Genomic DNA, 20,445 nt, shown 5'->3' with positions numbered 1-20,445 from the left:
AACCGGAATCAATTATATTGCATTTTACAGTAGAACCTCGATAAATACATATTCGATAAACGAATAATCTCGTCAAATGAATAATTTTTCCCGGTCCCAACATATGGTCCCAACATAATAGAGACAATGTATTTTTAACCTCGATAAATGAATAATCTCGCTAAATGAATAAAATTTCTCGGTCTCAAGCGTATTTATTTATCGAGGTTTAACTGTACTTAATATGGGGTATCCGAAGTGAAAAAAATAAATATATAAGGTTATCACACGTATAAATGAATAAATTAATCGGGTAAAAGCTAGTAAATTGATGGTACCATCAGGGAAAACCAATTTAACGATGATACATATAGAATATCCCAAACCTTTAAAAATAGGTTATTTCTGTCAATTTTTCTAATTTACCTACATGCCTATATGGAATATATAATTTTAATTAGTGCTTATATAATATAAAAAAATATGTTTTCTCAATTATCTTAATCAAATAGGTTTTTAGAAAATATGATCTTTCATTTAACCTATTTCTTGGGTCATTTAACTACTTTTTAAACCTATAGACTAAAAACCTGGATGTAAAGGAACCAGAAAATAGAAAAGCTGAATACAGTAGAACCTCGATAAATGAATAATTTTGTCTAATGAATAAATTTTTTCGGTCCAAACTTGGTCCAATGGGCTTAACGAATAATTTCGCTTAATGTATTAACGAATAAATACAAATGAAGTCTTTATAGGCCCTATATAAATATAAATGAATAATCATTATATTTCAAATAATATATTTTTATTTATATAATATATCATGAATACATTTCATTCAATGACTAATTTTCAAACACATTAATAAGTCATATTTTTTCGAAAAATACCTCCAAAGTTGATTGTTTCTTTCCTCCCCAAAATGCATCTGATCCTTGATTTTGTGTAAAGCATGCACCACTTCTGGAATATTTTGTTTATGTTGCAGCCGGTAGTTTTTTATAGTGACAATAGCTTGAAAAGCTTTTATTGAGGATACTTGTGGTATAATGATGCTATCATCGGGTTCGGGATCATTTGCCTCATCATTTAGTACAACTTAAATAATTTCTTCGTCCGTAGGAGAATCCATAACCGCATTATTCTCTTCAGGATAGTTCAGAAGATATTTAACATTCATCACATTTCTATAGTTCAATTTAGAAAGGAGTTTAGTTAAATCTTGGATCTCGCTGACCATCTTCTACTTGAGGAACGTCAACTTCTTCTGATCGAATTTTACGGTGGCAAAAACAGTTTGCTAAAAAAAGTCTAAAAATATCATCTAAATGAATTATTATTCATTTATCGATAAATAAATATTATATTCATTAATCGATAAATAAATAATCTCGCCAAATGAATATTTTTTTTGTCCCAAAAGTATTCATTTATCGAGGTTCTACTATATTTTCTTTTTCATGCTACTCTCAATTTTATTGCTAGTAATTCGTACCCGCTAAAAAGAACAAAGATATACACACTACTAAAAATTATAGGCATTACAAAAGTTGTTATATCGACAAATAAATATTTTATATACTTTGGTTTGGAACACTGGAGTTGAGAGGCATTGCCGCGGAAATCTGGAACTATACTTGATTATCCATGCATGTTCAGCATATGCATCAATCTCCTAATTTTAGAAAGTTATATCACCAGAAGTACATATATTATAAACTCCCAAACTTCTTCCTTTAATGAGGAAACAGCTTCTGTTGTGGTGCGAACATTTGATAAGGCCTTCTTTTATATAATTAGTACTTGGTTGTAGATGTCCTGTGTTAGGCCAAACAATGGAAAATGTAAGCAATAGTTTATACATATGTAAAGCCAAAGCTAGCATCCAACGATATTAATTGATTTTTTCAAGGACAGTACATAGGGCCGCTGGGAACAGATCTAGGAAGAAGTTCCCAGCTACAAGCCCACAACTTTTTTGGGGCAATACCTAAGATAAAAGGTCTTTTAACTTGTGGTGTTTTTTCAAGCAACAAAATACAGCTGACATATCTTAACTTATGTGTCAAACTCTCCTCTAAGCGCTTACATCATCAACATCAAATCTTATGTGTCAAGCTCTTATTAATTTTGCTAATATCATATTCCACTAACAACTGCCTCATTTAATTTATCATCAATCTTTCTCTTTCATTTATTACTTCCACTAATTATCCCTCCTACCCATTTCTCATTTCTCTCTTACCCATTTTTCATTCTCTTTCTTCCTCATTTTTATATTCTTAAATTTATAATTTTTAATAGTTTCATTTTTTTCAGTAACCGTTTTAACAAATCTTGAGGGTGAGCGAGAATTGAACTTCTGGACTTCGAGGATGACAACGATGATGACAAGAAAGAAATGAATGTAATGAATTGAACATCAAGTGAAATTCATTCATTTTAAAATGAAATTTCAGAATGAACCGGAATCAACCGGAACAGTATCTCGGACTCCTGGGAATGGGAATAGTGAGAACAAGCTTACTATGTTCCATACCTGAAGTGTTTTTTTGAACCTAAGCTACTTCAATCAGCAAGCATCACCTATTTCTTTTTCCTTTTTTTGTAAAACAAGCATCACCTTTAATTCCAACTTTAACACGAAAGGATAGCCATGCATATGTACATAAATAATTAGAAAATGCTAGATATCCCGAATTGATATCCATAAATTTTCCCACGTGTTTATGTGAACCTATGTAATTGTAACATTACCTATTATTAGATGAGATTATCTTATTCAAAATTACTTTAATTACACCAATATTCATTATTATATTTTAATATTTAATAAAAAGTTGATAATTAATATTTGTAGTTTGGGTAATATTATTTTTTGAGTTTCTGTATTTGTAATTTTATTCTACTCTCGTTATTATGTATTAAAAATATTATATTAATATATATAATTCAAATTAAGCTATTTCAAAAATAATAATAATATAACCGGGCATCGGGCCAGGAACTAATCTAGTCTGCATTATACTAAAACAAAGACATCATCCTAACTTATGTGTCAAACTCTCCTTTAAGCTTACATCATCAAATTTATCTGTCAAGCTCTTATTAATTTTGCTAATGTCATCCTCCACTAACAATTCTCTCATTTAATTTATCTTCAATCTCTCTCTCTTTCATTTATTATCTCCACTAATTCTCTATCTTACCCATTTCTCATTCTCTTTCTTTCTCAATTTATATTCTTTAATTAATAACTTTTAATAGTTTCATTTTCTTCACTAATTTTATCTTATTTAAAATTAATTTTAGTTACACAAATATTAATTATTATATTTTTGTATTTAATAAAAAGTTAATAATCAATATTTGTAATTTGGATAATGTCATTTTTTAAGTTTTTATATTTATATTTTATTCAATTTTCATTAGTATGTAATAAAAATATTGTATTAATATATATTATTCAAATTAAACTATTTTTTTATATATATTTTTATCGTAGGGAACCCGCAACCGTTATCTTTCGGATGCGCACCGGGTAAACTCACGGGCTCACGTAATAGCCTGCAAACTATGTGAACTATTTCAAAATAACTTTTTAAAAAACAATTACCCCCTCCGTCTCAACCATTTCTTTACACTTTCCTTTTTGGTGTCCCATCCAATTCTTTACATTTCAAAACCTACCGCAAATAGTAAATGGGTCTCACCACTTTCCCACTTTTCCTTCTTTTTCACACTACTTTTACTCAACTATCTCCCATTTATACATTAAAAATCAATAGGTCCCACAACTTCACCCACTCTTCTTTCTCATTTTCACTACTTTATACATATTTCTTGACCTCCTTACCCAAACCAAATTTAAAAAATTGGTCGGGATGGAGGGAGTATAATATAACCGGGCATCGCCTAGGAACTAATCTAGTTAGAAAGATTAAATGGGAATAATAAAATTACGAAAAGGACAATAAGCTAATTTTCATATTCCCTTCCTGCCATGGTCCACTTTCAGGAAGAAAGTTCTGGAAACAATATATATACATATACATATGTATATATATATATATATATATATATACTCTCTTCATCACTCCCCCCATATCCCAATACCCCAAATAAAAAATCATTACCACAAAAAGAGAATTTTTGGACTTCTGTCTCCGTTCTCTCTCTTTTTTAATCCCCAATGAAATTCATGAGCACGTTGTAACAAGGCCATTACAGCCCATAAGCATTTATTGACCCGAAAAGCAATTTATCAAAGTGGACAATTAGGAGGCAGAAATGATAAAACTATGAGGAATGAAGATGAGAAATCTAGATCAGAGAGGAAAAGGTGGGATGCAGCTACTTAAGAAAGAAAAACAAATACAATTTCAGTTGGATTCTGAGAGTAAAGCGGTAAGCGTTTTCCGGTAGAGAAGATTCAAGAAGGAAAAGAAGTCCTCTGAATCACCGGGTCTATTCAAATTTGGTTTCTGTAATCACTAATTTAGACTTGTCCATTAAAGCTTTTAATCAACAGCAGGTTGAGCCACAATCATTAGGCCTGAGCTCATTTATTAACAGAGTGTTGAAGAGAATCGTTATACATCTATGATATTAGGCTAAACATCATATTTGGGCTCAACTTGGCCAAATTCTCTTCTTTTTTTGCTAAATTCAACTTGGATAAAGTCGCTCATGCCTTAACTTAGATGTGGAACTTCAGTCTGTCTCGTATTTGAATAGAGCTCGACTAAAGTCATTTCAATTAAAATAGTGGATCCCAAAAAAATATGGGTTTGCATACAGGCCTGGATCTACTCATTTAAAAAACTTGTACGAGCACATCCTCTGCAGAAATTTTGGACCCGACATATGAAAAATTCAGAAGCTATTAGACCACGTAAATAATGGGACTTTACGAAGCACATAATGGTAACGATCTGGTAGCATATGGGAAAAAATTATCAGTCATACCTCACTAATCTTCTTCGTGCATCAGCCAAGTTCTCAACACTACCATTATTTTTGAAGCCTTTGGAATTTTCAGATAGCAAAGGTTCTGTAAGTTCCTTTAGACCCTGAAACATGGTTACACAAGCCACGATTAAATTGATTTGAAGCGCGACATAAAAATCCACAGATGCTCGTTTTATCATGTCTTAAGTGTGAAACTGTGAATATGATGTCAAATCATGATTCATCTACCATTTTGAGAATCATCAGGCTAAAACCAGAACCTTATAAGTTCTTGCAGTAGTATATTAATCATCACAATATAATATATGTTTTTCCATGAGCCTGTGACTTTAATTTCTACAACACGATACTTAATCAGTAAGAATCAATGATTATTTGCATGATGTCGATTGTTGGTATTTGGTAAATAAGTGGCAATTTAAGAAAAGGAAATAATCTCTAATAATTTGGAGAAGAAATGCTAAAGAATTTTATTTTTGTTTTGGTCAAAGGAGATAGAAAATGCAACTAGTGAAGTATTGTTAGCTTAATAGAAGATGTAAGGAAGCATAAAAAGGGATGAAATTGGAAGAACTTGTAATTGTTTTGCCTTCTCAATGTAATACTGAAGCTTTGCTGCTCTAAGGAAGGTTCATCGAAGAGGTTCCTATTGATATTGGCTTTCGTCTTCTTATCTAGTTCATATGGAAAGATTTGTATACATAAGAATCTACTCTATCTAGTTCCCTTTTTCCTAATATGGTGAAACCTCCTTGAACATTTATTAAATCATATGAGCTTACAATGTCCTTTGATTATCATATTCAATTCAGCTTGTTGCTAGGAATATTGGTAACATATTTAATTCAAAAAGCTTTGAACATATTTAATTCAAAAAGTAATGCTACAGGAATACATGCAAGAAATAAGTCACAGCTAAAATAGGTGAAATTATATGATTATTAACACTTGTCAGAATAAAATGTGTGAAGAAGACCTTTAGACTTGATTCTTCGGAAGCTGTTAGGAGACCTTGGGCCTTGCCAGAGAGCTTAAGTTGTTCCTGCACCTAATAGCAAACAGGAAGATCAATAAATTTACATATCAATAACCATTTAAGAAGGTGATAACCAAGATAAGACAGGAGTGAAGTTAAAATGACATGTTAGGTGAAGATGTTGGTTTAAAATTGATCAGAAAGAGAAGTACAAACATAATAACAAAATAAGAGTCAAAGATGAATTTTTGCACAATGATAATGGAGTTATAAAGTATAACCGGAAAACAAATGTAGTATAGAATTAACTACGTTTATGACAACCACAATAATCGTGGACGCAGATTTGGCATTTAACAAAATACAAACCAGCATGCGTTCAGAAGAACAGTACAACAGATCAGTGAAAAATGAAAGTATACAAACCTGCAATAATTCAGGAGAGCGTGTCCTTTTCCCATCAACAAAATTCACAAGGTATAAGATGCCTTTATTTGCAAGATCCTGATACAACAATTGAATAAGAAGTTTCAATAAAACAGCACTAAAAAGTGATATACAATAGTTAAGTGCCTTGGGATAAACCCTTGATCTGTTACTTAAGTTTGCATTTATATATAAATAAAAGTATTGTTGTGACCAAAGTACAATGGAAATTACTGCAGATTAATACTCCAACTAATGAAATTATCATCTAAAGTACGTTTCTATCTTAAGACTTAATCGAAAATGTGAAAATGATACTACCAACCATTGCATGCCAAATATGGTCTGCAAATTACTATTATAATGAATTTGGCTACTCTTTATTTTTTTGTTTAAAAAAATATGTGGCGAAAGAAGCACCTAGAATACTATGTAGGAATTAACACGGGGAAGGTAGGACAGGAGAAGAAAAAGAGACAGTCAATTCCCCGGGCCCGGAGACAAAAGATGTATTTGTAAAGATACGATTAAACATACTTCACAAGTATATTCAGCAAGGGACAATGACATAATAGACAAGTATAATGGAAAGTAGTTTTACCTGCTTCCTTTCCAGCGTCAGAATCTTTCCATCCTGCAAAGCCATTATAATAAAGGGAAATGAGGTAAACCAAGGAAAAGCAAAAGAACTAAAATATGGTCGAGAGTAAATGTTCGATAAATAACAAAAATGAAAACTACAATTCTGAAGGCATTTCATTTCAATGACAATAACCTCAACAGCCATAAACACTACATGCATTAATACCAAGTTGCAAGATCTTTATATTCTCTCCAATTATTTTCTAGCTGGTAGTTCCACACCGTCTTTTACTACTATTAAGAATACTTCACATAAGTGCTTACCAAACCAGAAACCATTGCATGTATTGTATTCAAGTCATAACCCATGTCAGAAAGGTCAGCACGAACATCAGATACCTGTTTCACAGATTTAACAAACTGTCAGGATCCTTAGTACACCGGTGTAATTACACGAGTACTGGTTTTTTGGTACCATTAAAATATTGTACGAGTAGAAGAAGAGTATTAGCTTATGTAAATTAAGTTGAATTAATTATCTGCAGATATTATAAGCCTCTGTTATATTAGTTTATTATGATTGAATATAATCGCACCAGTATTCTCTTCAATTCTCACCTATTATGTATCTCTGTTCTCTCAAATTTATATCTCTAAACCCATCAGTTTTTCTGTTCCGGAAACAAACTCAGAGTGCTTCAACATTGTGTTCAAATTACAATGCAATTCCTTTCTTTGTTCTAATTTTACAGAACATGTAACTAGCACATTTGATTGTGTTCAGACAAGTTATCATTATCCTGTAGAGATAACTCATGAATGCATCAACGCAAAAAAATTATGCCCGGATCCAAGGAATTTACCTCATTTTTTATTAACTTTGAAATTTCTATTTGCTCATCGACTTTCCCATCCAAGTTTTCAATACGCTGTGTCAAATGCCTTTTTGTTTCCTGAATCCAATAATAAATATCAAAATTTCGTAGCTATAGAAGATTCTAGCTTTTACATTATGCAGAAGAAAATTATAATGCAACACACATCTGCCACTGATGACACAATTACACAAGGTACATTCCTTATACTACTAGAAATGCCATTTTAGCCATCAAAAAAATCAACTGATTCAAATATCGAAAAATGCGACGATTTCCAGGCAATTAAAAAAGACTTCCAATATATGATATTCATAAATGTTAAATTCACTCCTTTCAATTCAGTTGACTTCTTTCTCTAGTATTAAAATGAAAGTGACTTGCGAGTATAATTGAGGGTGAAAATGTGATTGAGTTAGAAAATAAAAAGGAGTGACGAGTAACAAAAAGAGAGGTTTAGTCACTAGATATATGAGTGAATTAACTTACGAGGCAATGAGAGTAGTTCATTATGTAGTAAGGCAACTTCAAAAGAAGAAAACAAATAATGTAGTAACTGGGTGAGATATTTCGACAAATTTTAATGAATATTTTTACTATAATGGAGTAATTCACATGAACTGGATATCCAAGACGGTTAACTGCTTAAATTAAGTATAACAAGCAATGAGAAATTTTATGTATCGTAATATAATTTTTGGCCAGGTTTTTCACCTCAAGGCTACAACTGAAAACTAATTACATATTATAGGCCTACAAGTGACAGCATCAAGCCTAAAGAATGCTGCAGTTGTTTTACTAGAATTACTGGGTTAAAAATTATACTATCCTGCAGCAAAACAAAGGTAGCATCAATAATTTAAGAAGGCCAGAAATTCAACAAAAACGTATGGAAATAATTCCCAGAAAAGACCAAGCATTTGCAAGAAATATAATAGGAAAGATATGCAGCCGGTATATAGAACGCACAGCAAGGACGTCCGACACATGCTCCAAGTGCTTGGTCAAGTTTGAGACGGCATTTGACATACTCTGCTTGGTCACATACATGAGGTCTGAGAAAGAGAGACCCTAAGAAAGGAAAGAGGATATTAAAAATACATTAGCCTTGCACAAGCAAGTCCAAAAATGTTAAAAAAATCTCTTTAATTCTGTTATTTTCACAATTGTTGAACTATTACGCAGCAAAGTCGCTCAACTTAATGAGAGGTAGCTTATAGCACCTATACACAAGTTAGAATACGTAAGGGTAAACTTCAACAATCCAGTAGTCAAGAAAAAGAGCTTCCAAGGCATTTGCAAGATAAATGTATAATAATGTAGGAATTCTTCTGCATGTTGTCAATCATCCTAGATTAAATGTACATGTTAAGCTTCGGGCAGTTTGAATTTTGGACTGGGAATGAAGCCACCTAGCTATTATGAAGTTATAGTTCCCTCGTCGAAAGACGAAATTAGGAGACACAGTAACTGATGAAATCTTATGAAGTACAGTGGGTAGTACTCTATTATCTATTTATGTATGATGATTGGGAAGATAAGAAGCCACAGAGTCTCATCAATTTCATAGTGAACACTCCTCGAGCTAGTTTTTTATTGACTCAGTTGATGCCTATGCTGTAGCAAAAAACTGGTGAAATGTTGTTTTAAGTTCATATCCAAGTATGGGGAGACGATTGGGACAAAACATGTTGTTCAAGTTGTTATGGACACTGCTGCTAATAACAAGGCAGCTGGTGGTATGTTCACAATCCGACATCCTTACTTGTTTTGGACGCTGGAAGGCTTTTCAATATTACTAAGTAGAAAGATTGTATTACACAAGTTGTATCCTTCAGCAATATATATATTATATATATGTCGCATGCCTCGGAGGGATCCTGGATCCTCGGGAGGACGCTTCTTCAATATCATCATCTAAAAGATGTTTGATTGACAATGTCACTGAGAAAGAGGAAGGAGATGAAGCTAAATTTGATGAAAATCCAATTACAACAGTGAAGAAGATGATTTTGTGAATCTAATCATAGCTGACGATGAAGATCAATGAATTATTTATTAATTTCTTTGTTACTTTGACATTAAATTATTTTACACTTTGAAACTATGTGCTAAAGTCTAAACAAAGAATTTGGCTATTTTATCATTTATGAAAGTTTTGTTTACAATTCTTATGTTATACATTATACCATAATATATGTATATTTACTTGTCTACAATATGCTCCAAGAGTTTTTGCCCATGCTACACGTTTGATAAAAATGCCAATGAGCATATGCCACCAGGCTATCCCTGAATCCTGAACGCATTTTTTCTTAAACATGCTTTTTTAAGCAAGTAGTTATATCATTTAATTAGTAATATTTAAGAGAAGATATCTAGGCACCACCTAGAGGAGGTAATACTAAAAGTTTAGGGGAAAAGAAATAATACCATACCTTCCACCACATGTATCCATAACCCAAAGCTCCAACAGCAGCAACTGGTACTACAAGGGAGGTTACTTTACCTGGTTTTGTCATTCATAATATTTTAAGAAAAAGATTTACATGCTAGACAGAAAAAAAATAATCTATATGAAGCATGACAAACATCAGAAGACTTTTAGCACAATATCTGTACATCCATGCAGACACTTACACATGTAAATGCGGAGGAGGATATATTCTAAAAGCTAGCCTTAAAAACGGTTACTTTATGGCAACTATAAAAGCACTTATTATAACATCATATATCTCACATACATGACGCAAATCCTAATTCTACTTTTCATGCTGTAAAATAATTACCCAACAGATCATATATCCCACGTACATGACGTACATCCTAATTCTACTTTTTCATGCTTATAGATAATTAATTTTTCACTCAAAAGCTCTTCAATATAATCGTATCCTATAAACATGTTTATATTTGATATAACCAATCAAAACCTCTGGCCGATAAAGTAATCTTTTAAAATTCAAAGTATAAATTTCTCTTTAAGTCAATTTTTTTGAAGATTTTTACTATTTCATTTTACACACAAGACAGTGAAGGTTCAGCTTCTTTCAAGTAACCGTTACAAGAAAATATAGATGTAACAAAAGTTTACTGTATTCATATATATATAAAGGTGGAGTTTTGAACCAATACTTTTGTTGAAGTGTTATGGTAGAAGTCCAGCCGTAAATAAAAGGATGAAACTTATATGGGATATCATTAGAAGTACATCAAAAAGTTTAGCATGGAAAGACAACTTGTTCTCTTTACCCTCTAGTCTCAGTCACATAAATCAACTTGTAATCACAACTCACAAGTCCCTTGCACAATTTTTACTTGGATATAATAGAAAATTATGAATGAGAATCATTTTTTCAGTGGTACAGGATGGCAAACACATAATCTTGGATCAGTATTAAGATTAATATTTTTAAAAAGTTTTAAACGTAAAAACCTGAAAACGGGTTCTTATGCTATTAAAGTTTTTCTAAACCTGCCACTAGATCCTACATCCTTTTTTCTTGAAGTTCCATTTGTTTTGTGTATTAAATGGCCTCAAATTAGTTATTCTTATTTGGAACATTAGTTGACACAAACTCATGATTTTTACTTCACTTGACATGGCATTTATACTCACAACTCCCTAACACAGTATATATCTAGGTGAATAACAACCTGAACCGGTCTTAAATTTAACAACCAACATTGTTGGAAACGAGTCATTTGAAGTTTTGAAATTGATGATCATATACTTGTTTTAGCATTGAACTGTATCCTTGTTTCTTGATTCCCCAATCACTTATGTTCTTACTTTCCAGGAAACAAAGCACAACCCAATCTTTCTTTACATCAATTACATACTGCAGTCGCAATTTATTTATTGGTAGGAGTCAGCGCCAATTGCCTGTCCTTGCTGGACGGCAGAGACAGAGAATAACTTGTTAATAGATTTATGTTGTTGAGGTATTAGTAGAGAACTAAAGAGGGATAGATGTTGGATTATCAAACTTATGGTTGTACGGTCATGGGGAGAGATGCCTGTAGATGATAGAGGGAGAAGAAATAAGGATAATGTTTGTTAAGAGCTATCACAGCTTCATCTTAATCCCCACGCTCAAAACAGAGAACATGTGACATTTTCACCAAATCATTAATCATGTTCACAACTTTTGACGGGCAGAAACTATCTGTCGCCTCATTATTTTTCCTTGCAATCTTCGATATGTAACTTTTTTAAGTATAATACCTCTTTGTAAATCAGACCAACGTAAAATGGCCATAACCTCGCTATTCCTAATTTGGATGGCGTATTATTCAGTTTCAGAATGGTTTTGTTTAAATATTCCTTCACGTATATATACATACCAATACAAAATTACATCAGAATGTTAGGTTTGATCAGCAAGAATTCAAATTTCGCTGGCTAGGCATGTATATATACAAAAATTGTAAGGTATAGGCAACTGATGTGTATGTTCCCACTTGAGGATGTTAATGACATAAGCAAAGTGATGCAACTTCTAGATTTAAATAGTCATTAATTTTACTTCGGATAATAGAACGGATTTAGACCACAAGGATAGTAATACGTTCTGATCTACTGTACTGCATAAGGGTTACTGTTACTGTCTTTCATCTACGAATCTCTAACATAATCTAACCATGTCACATGTTAAAATTATCTCAGAAATCAGAACTTATTGAACTCGATGGGAACTTAGGCATCCCCACTTATCGTTGGCTAATATTCAGTGCCTCTGGACTATTGACCTCAATGAAATAAGGAGAAAAGTCTTCCCCCTACTATCTAACCAGAAATGTTTGAAATGGCCAACATTATTAGTAGCTGTTATTGATCACTTTACCAGCATATGAAAGATCACACAACCTCAAGTGTCTCAACTAATCTTTCCCTACTATGGAAGCTCACCCGCAAGCAACTAGATGTTGTCTACATTCAGACATCATAAGCCATTTAAACAATTAATTATTTTCTCTACTGGACAAGCTTAGGGTCAATAAATAGCACAACATGCAGGACTTATGACGAGTGATAACATACAGATGGTCTGCAATTTGAAGAAAAGAATATTGTAGATTGTGAGAGATGTAGAGTAAAGAAGAGAATGAAATATTTTAAAAAAATCAACGTATTTAAATTAAAATTTTGTAAATATTTGTGCGAGATGGAATTTGGGAGGAAAGAAAGAGAAGTTAACATAGTTTTACGGAATCGGGTGGTTTAAAGATTTAGTTTATGCTGACCTAAATTGTCAATGACATCTCAAAATGTTTGTGTGAGCACAAGTGTGTCAATAATTTTGTCAACTGAACTTTCGGAGGAAAATGACTAGTGATTTATATTATCGATAAAATTTCTCAGGTTCAAGAAGACAAACCGCCAGAGCTTCCATTCAGTATAGTAATTTGTCTTGCGGATGCCAGTTGTCGGACTTCCATTGCCAAGCGACGAACCTAAATCAAGCAACCAGAACTAATAAAATTTACAGGTCTAGGGCAGTATTCTCATATTTCTTGACATATAAGCTATAACCTACAAGGTCCAATTGAATAATACCAAAATAAGGCTGGCAAATAAGCAAATGTAACATGTCTAGCACACATGCCAATATACACACACACACACATTGGAGTTCAATCCAGTAGTAGTTTGTTTAAAAACATAATTTAATTTGAGAAATTCTCATGAAAATAGACCTCTAAGCAAATATCCCGGAATTGCTAAAAAAAGAGGAAACTTTACACCACTAACTACGAATTACAGAGAAATCGTAAACAATACTAATTTCCACTAATGAACACAAAAAACTAGGCGCAATTAAAAAACAACCAATAATTCAGGTGTTCCCAACATGAAAAAAACCTGTGTAGCAATGGCATCAGATTCACCATCTTCCCCATTGTTTTCATATCCTTTGACAAGCGACTGCCAACAAAATCAAATATCACGGACTGAAATGAAATTAAAAAAAGAAATAACTGAAAACACGAAATTTCGAAAAAGATAAAGTACCTGGAGATCACCCAAAATATCAGATAATTTACCGTTGTTGAAAAGAACGGTACTGGTGTAGCCTGAACCATATTCAATTACACAATATGAGTAAACATGATTATTCAAACAAAATGAAATTATATAAAATGAATATATATATATATATAATACAGTACCTGCTCCAACTAAAATGATAATCTTAGAAATCCCCATACCAGCTTGCATCGCCATTTCGCCTGTTTGCTGTGCTGTGTTCAGCAAACCCTCCTCTCTCTCTCTCTCTGACTCTCTCTCTCGTCTCAACTATGTGTTCCTACCTGGTCAATTTTATTTAACAACTTGCCCAATTATTATATTACCATTCATTCATTTTAATTCGAATTTTTACCATTCAATTAATCGTTTTAAGTTTTTTTTAACAGGAGAATATGTACTATCTAGGAATGCGTGCGTTTTGGTTCGGTTTGAGTCGAAAATCAAACGGGAAACATGATTTTGCGGTTTTTTTAAAATTCGAAATCGCAGTCAAATCAAACACTACCAATGCGGTTTGATTTTAATTTTAAAAAATAGAATGTCACTATTTTAATAATGTCCAAAATGTCACTTCTTCTCAGAATTATGTCTCAAAATATCACTTTATAACATGATATTGTGTAACGTTTTGGAAATAGGACAAAACACTACATGAAGGAGCGTTGGTCACCCTCTTTTCTTTCAAAAGTACACTAACGTTAGGTTTTTTTTTACACTCATGCTACTTGGAGCAGCGTTAGGGTTTTTTGATTTTTCTTGTTCTTTTTAATTTTTTATTATGCATCTTTTTTGGTCCGAAAAAACACTTAATGCTACGTTTTTAATAGTCATTTTTAAATTTAAAAATATATCCTAAATTAATAATTTTTAATATTTTAGGGTTCAATAATCCCTTTTTGGGTTTTAGATATATTAAAAAATTGAATAAAAATACTTATAATTTAACAATTTTTAACATTTTAGGGTTCACCAACCCCCATTGGGTTTTAGAAGTATTGAAAAATAATAATAAAACGTACACCGATTTAGGGTTTAGGATGTAGAAGCACTAAACTCTAAGCCTAAACCCTAATTTAATCTAGGGTTTAGGGTAGAGCCGGCCAGACGAACGGTCCGTGCGGTCCGGGCCAAATTTTTAACGGGCCGGTTTACTTACAACATAACTCGTGAACGGCCCGTGTAATTAAACGGTCCGTGCCGTGCCGAACCGGTTATTAAAAGGCTCAACCCGTGTACGGCCCGCGAATAAGGCGAGCTACACGATTCACGAATAATAGGCGAATAACAGGCGAATAACAGCAATTGGTTTACAGACTTAGTGACTTACTGACTTGTACTTTGTATATATATTATTTTTACTTTTCTTTTACTTCTTCTGTGTTACTTTTATTTTAACTTTGTTTTTTTTGTTTATGTTTTTCTTTTTATCTTTGTTTTGTTGTTTTCTGTTTTACAGTCACGTTTTTTTCTTTTTTTTTTGTTTTTATTTTTTTTGTTTGTTTTTGTTTTGTACACGTATTGTATGCAAACTGTATATGTTAATTTTGTTTTTACCTTTTTTTTCGATCTGATTTTTTTTGTTTAAATATATTTTCTTGAAAAACTGATATGTATTAATATAATATGTATTTAAAATAAGTAAAAGAGGACGGTACCTCTATAAATTTTATTAATTAAAAAATGTTACAATTGATTTGAGAGGACTCCTCTCTAAAAAAACGGAACAAACCGTGTTTACATTTTAAATAAAATACAAAACATAACAGATTTTAAAAATACAAGGCAAAAATATGTTATCAACTATTCAAATTCTTCTTCTTGTGGATCGTTCGCTGACATGCCCGATTCCGATGAAGTGTCCATCGTCATCCAAGTATCCTCTTCGCCGTCCGAATCATCTTTTTTCCTCCCTTGTTGTCTCTTTGCCGCTTGATCCCAATCCTTTTTGCAAACACATATCTTGACCACATCCGGTGCAAGACTTGATCTTTTCTCGTCCAACACTCTTCTACCGGCACTAAAAGCACACTCGGAAGCAATGGTAGAGGCAGGAACTACTAAAATGTCCCTTGCAATTTTAGCTAATACCAAAAATTGGTTCTCGTGATTCTTCCACCATGTTAGTATTGAAAAATCCTCATCGAACTCATAGTTATATGAAAAAAACTCTCTAAGCATGCTAAATGAAGTTTGAGGTGTAGATGCATTTTCGGGAATTCTACACTTTTGTTTTTTAGTTAGGATACCAAGCAATGTGGGATTAAACCTACTAGACTGACTAGTCTTAGGTGGTATAATATTTTGAGTTCTAGGAGTATATAGATCTATAAGACGGTGTAATAAGTCTAAACAATTTTGCACATAAAGCACGTGATTATATGAAACTCCTAATACCGAGTAATAATGTTCTAACATATTTTCTAAACCTTCTTTTCTAACACCGGGATCAATAAGACATTCAACACCATAAATAAAAGGAAATTCAGTAAAATATTCTATCCACTTTTTTTCATATCAACAATAATTGCACCAAAACAATTATCTTTTTCATATGCTTTTAAACAATTTATAAGTCGAACTCCATCTCGTGGGACAATCAATTCCCCACTTTTTGGGTATTAATCCGTTTTCTCTACACAATTTTTTATATTGTCTCTTTAATGTGTGTGCGATACGTAAATACTTAATTATTTTTCTAATAGGTGCTAAAAATTCAGTTATCTGTTGAATACCCTTTTGAGCTGATAAGTTGATTATGTGTGCACAACATCTAACATGCAAGAAAACACCGTCTAAAGTAGTAGGAATATCTTGTGCAATATAGTAAATAGCTTTATCATTTACCGAAGCATTATCTAAAGAAATAGTAAACACCTTATGTTGCAAATTAAATTCGTTAATAGTTTCGACAATTCTCGTCTTTATATTATAACCGGTGTGTGACTCGTCCATAACATCAAAGGCAATTATTCGTTTTTGTAAAAAATAATCTGAATCAATCCAATGAACGGTAACACAAATAAATGGCTCACCGCAACTCGAACTCCAACAATCACTAGTTAAAGAAACCATGCCATCATAATCACGAAAAAATTCAATTAATTGCGCACGTTGACTATAATATTGTTTTTGTGTGTGACGTTTAAGCGTGTTTCTAGGAATTCTTTTAAATGCCGGGTTTATTGATTCTTTCATCATGTGTTCTAAATTCGGACTCTCACCGTGAGAAAAAGGTAACTCGTCTAGTGTAACATAAGTAGCAAAAGATTTAATCATTCTATCTCTACTATAAAGGAAAGGCATACCTCCACCGGGAGACGCTTGCACGAAACCACCAATTTGTGTTTGTTGCGGTGATTCTCCACGTGCCTCTCCACTTTCGTGACTTTGTTTTGAAATTCCGTGTTGAGTTTTCAAGTGCCGATCAAGTGTACCCGTACCGGCCCCTTTAGAGTGATGAAAAGGGGATTGATTTCGGCCACTTTGAATACAAAGTAAACAAAAACAATTAAATTTGTTGAGATCTTCCGGTATTGCTTGACTCGAAAAATAATTCCAAACATGTGAGGAATGTCTCGAAGTACAGGAGCTCCCTGAAAATTTTGTATATAAAAAAAGTTAACAATCAATTACCTATTCAAATTAACATTCGAATTTTCTGAACCAAAATTATAATATATAAACAATTGTAAAAAATTACAAGATATTTTATGAAATCACAGAATATTTTATAAAAAAAACAAAATAAATATTTTGAACTTAAAATTCAAACAAATAATTCGAAAATAAAATCTTACCAGCTTCCATGCCTGCAGGTCGAGGGGGTCGCATTAAATTTGCTTGACTGGAGCCCTGGGATGATTGTGTGCCCCTTCCTTCCTCCATTTTTGTAAAGCTTGTCGCCGGAAAATTGTAAATCTCGCCGGAATTTTATAAAACTCGCCGGACAATTGTGTGCAACTGGTGAGGTGAATACGTGACTGAGTATATTTGAATAAAAACAGAGATTAATAATGAGAGATTGAGAAAACAGAGATTAAGAATGAGAGTGGAAACTGTAAGTGCAGAGAGGTGGAGGACTGGAAGTATATTTATAGGGTAAAGAAACTGGAACGTTGGAGGTGCAGAGACGTTGGAGGTGCAGAGCTTGAGTTGCAGACTTGCAGGTGGCCGTTGAAGTTGCACCGTGCAGCAGCCAGCAGGAGCCAGTTGACGCGTGGGGGAAGACGCGTGGGTTGAACCGCGAACCGCGCACCGCGAATAACCGCGAATCAGGCTAATCTGGGCGGTTTGCGGGCCGAATAACCGCGAATCAGGCGAATAAGCGGGCCGAATAACCCCGGTTAACCGGTTTAAATCATTACTTATTCAGCTTCAGTTTTTGCGAACGGTATCGGGCCGGTTCCGGGCCGGTTTCGATTTTTAATATTGTAATTCGTGCTCGGCTCGTCTGCATAAACGAATAGTGCCGAATAACGAACCGGACCGTGACGAGGCGATTTAGGCGAATACTAGGCGAGCCGAGTTACGTTCGTGCCGAGCCAAACCGCCCGTTTGGCCGGCTCTAGTTTAGGGCTCCTAAACCCTAGAAACCAAAATTGTAAACTATAAATTTAATAATTTTAAAATTTAAGCGTGTAACTTAATTTAATAATTTTTAAAATTTTAGGGTTTACTAATCCCATTTTGGGTTTTAGAAATATTTATTATTTTTTATTAATTTAGTATTTAACAACTTTTTATTTGGATTAAAAAAATAATATAGATAAAACGCTATATGAAATAGTGTTTTGGGATCAAAACGCTACATGATGTAGTGTTTGGGAAGCCAAAACACTACATCATGTAGTGTTTTAACTATTGAATATAAAAAAATGTGAAACCATACTGGCGCTACATTGTGTTGACTTTGAAATAATAAAAAAAAGGATACAAATTGCCTTAAAATGACATTTGGGCCATTTTTTCTACAAGTGATATTTTGGACCATTTTTTATCCCAAAGTGATAATTGGGGCTAACACCTTTTAACCTTTTTGATTTCGGATTTAGGTGGTGCGATTCAGACTTTAAAACTAAAGGGGTGTATTCAATCAAGATTTTAAAGGATTTTTAAAATTCAGGGTATTCAATTTAGATTTTGAAAAACCCTTCAAAAATCTGGAGGTATTCAATTTAGATAGTAAAAAAATCATTAAAATCTGAGTGTATTTAATTTAGATTTTAAAAAACTATCAAAATCGTAGGGTTTTTAATTTAGATGTTAAAAATTCCACTGAAATAAAATGGTATTCAAAAGTTCATAGATTATGTTTTATTTGAAAAATATGTGAATTTTGATGGATTTGATAGTACGTTTTTAATCTTTTGAAATCTCACCAAAATACATGAGATTTTGAAAGATTTCTACAAAACTTTACAAAATCATTAAGACTATGCAAAAAAATTTATCAACTCCGTCAAAATTCGTAAACATTTAAAATGAACAAAAATCTTGTTAAATTCATGGATTATTATCAATCCTTCAAAATCTCAATTGAATACACCCCCTTAATTAAATTATATATTTTCAGATGTAATGATATCTCTTTTGCTCGATGTCGGAGTTCTAGATGTGTAATGTGTAATAGAAAAAATATGAAGTATTAAATTATTGCTTAGACATAAATGTATATAAGTTGGAAGTTACTTAGCAAAACCATATTGGATATATCATACAGCCAGCCTACCTACAGGACTAATGACGCATGCTCTATGATGTGTCAATAAGGAGAGTGTGTTGAGCTTGTGCTGGTGTGTGTAAAGCTGATGAAAGAGTGTGTAAAGCTAAGGTTACAGCTGAAGGAATGACACGTGGCAATAATTGGACCACTCTCCATTTATCTCTTTTCTATCCCTGTTTATATGTTTCTTTATTAGTACTGTTATGAGGACTATGTTGTCTTTTACTTATGTTTGTTATTAGGATCAATCACATAATGAGCACCTATCTGATGGAGACACTGAATTTGATGATTGACGGAATTTCAAATATTCTCGGTGTTATCTTTCATTCTCTACATATCTTGATTTCTGCAATTAGCATTACTACTCTATTACTCTTTATGGTATCAGAGGCTGCTATTGCACAGATTTAGTAGTGGGTTTTTCGAGAAAGATCAAACACGTTATATACTATAGTATTAAACAATGACTACTGGTGGTAGATTTTCATTTGCAGACATGTAAAACCCACTTTTTCTGCATCCCTCTAATGGTCCAACCTCCATGAAGTGTGTTATAGTATTTTTATGTGTAGTTCGTTCATAGGAAATGACTGAATTTAATACTAGTTCAGGTTGTAACTCTTAGTGAGAAGAATAATTGGGTTTGTGTTTTTAAACTAATTTAAACTAATGAGCAAACGGATATAACAGTTTAACGATGATAGAAAGCAATCTAGGAATAAGGGTTCTTCGTTGGTAATAACGAATGTGGACCAACTGTGATATTCAAGTCTCATGCTCTTGATAAAAACATTTCTCTAATGATTATATTGTTCTCTCCCAAGACACAATATAATGGATACAACTACATATTAAAGTCACTCTCATGATCGAT

At 32.8% G+C, this 20,445-nt stretch overlaps 1 protein-coding gene across 1 annotated transcript; it reads right to left on the bottom strand.

Moving 5' to 3' along the window:
* Positions 1-1,498: 1,498 nt before the first annotated feature.
* Positions 1,499-14,147, bottom strand: LOC141677507 (uncharacterized). Its single transcript, XM_074483477.1, has 13 exons — positions 13,987-14,147; positions 13,829-13,890; positions 13,679-13,741; positions 13,194-13,269; positions 10,251-10,321; positions 8,782-8,883; positions 7,801-7,890; positions 7,262-7,336; positions 6,957-6,989; positions 6,356-6,433; positions 5,930-6,001; positions 4,951-5,054; positions 1,499-1,800 (listed from the first exon to the last, which is right to left on the bottom strand). Exons 1-13 carry the CDS (start codon positions 14,039-14,041, stop codon positions 1,779-1,781), a joined length of 903 nt encoding a protein of 300 aa, XP_074339578.1. The 5' UTR covers positions 14,042-14,147; the 3' UTR covers positions 1,499-1,778.
* Positions 14,148-20,445: the final 6,298 nt, after the last annotated feature.

The sequence above is a fragment of the Apium graveolens genome, chromosome 8 (genome assembly GCF_009905375.1).
Source record: "Apium graveolens cultivar Ventura chromosome 8, ASM990537v1, whole genome shotgun sequence".
In the NCBI taxonomy this organism is placed as follows: domain Eukaryota; kingdom Viridiplantae; phylum Streptophyta; class Magnoliopsida; order Apiales; family Apiaceae; genus Apium; species Apium graveolens.
Note: the sequence above shows the minus strand (reverse complement) of the source record. Positions and strands in the feature narration are given on the sequence as shown.

Bases quoted from the DNA above. Each gene is read 5' to 3' on its own strand.
- LOC141677507 (XM_074483477.1), bottom strand. From the start codon at position 14,041: ATGGCGATGCAAGCTGGTATGGGGATTTCTAAGATTATCATTTTAGTT. The intron at 6,990-7,261 runs GTAAGCACTTAT...ATGGCTTTGCAG, and splicing joins ATGCAATGGTTTCTGGTTTG to GATGGAAAGATTCTGACGCT. The intron at 6,002-6,355 runs GTTTGTATACTT...GTTTGCTATTAG, and splicing joins GCTCTCCTGAATTATTGCAG to GTGCAGGAACAACTTAAGCT.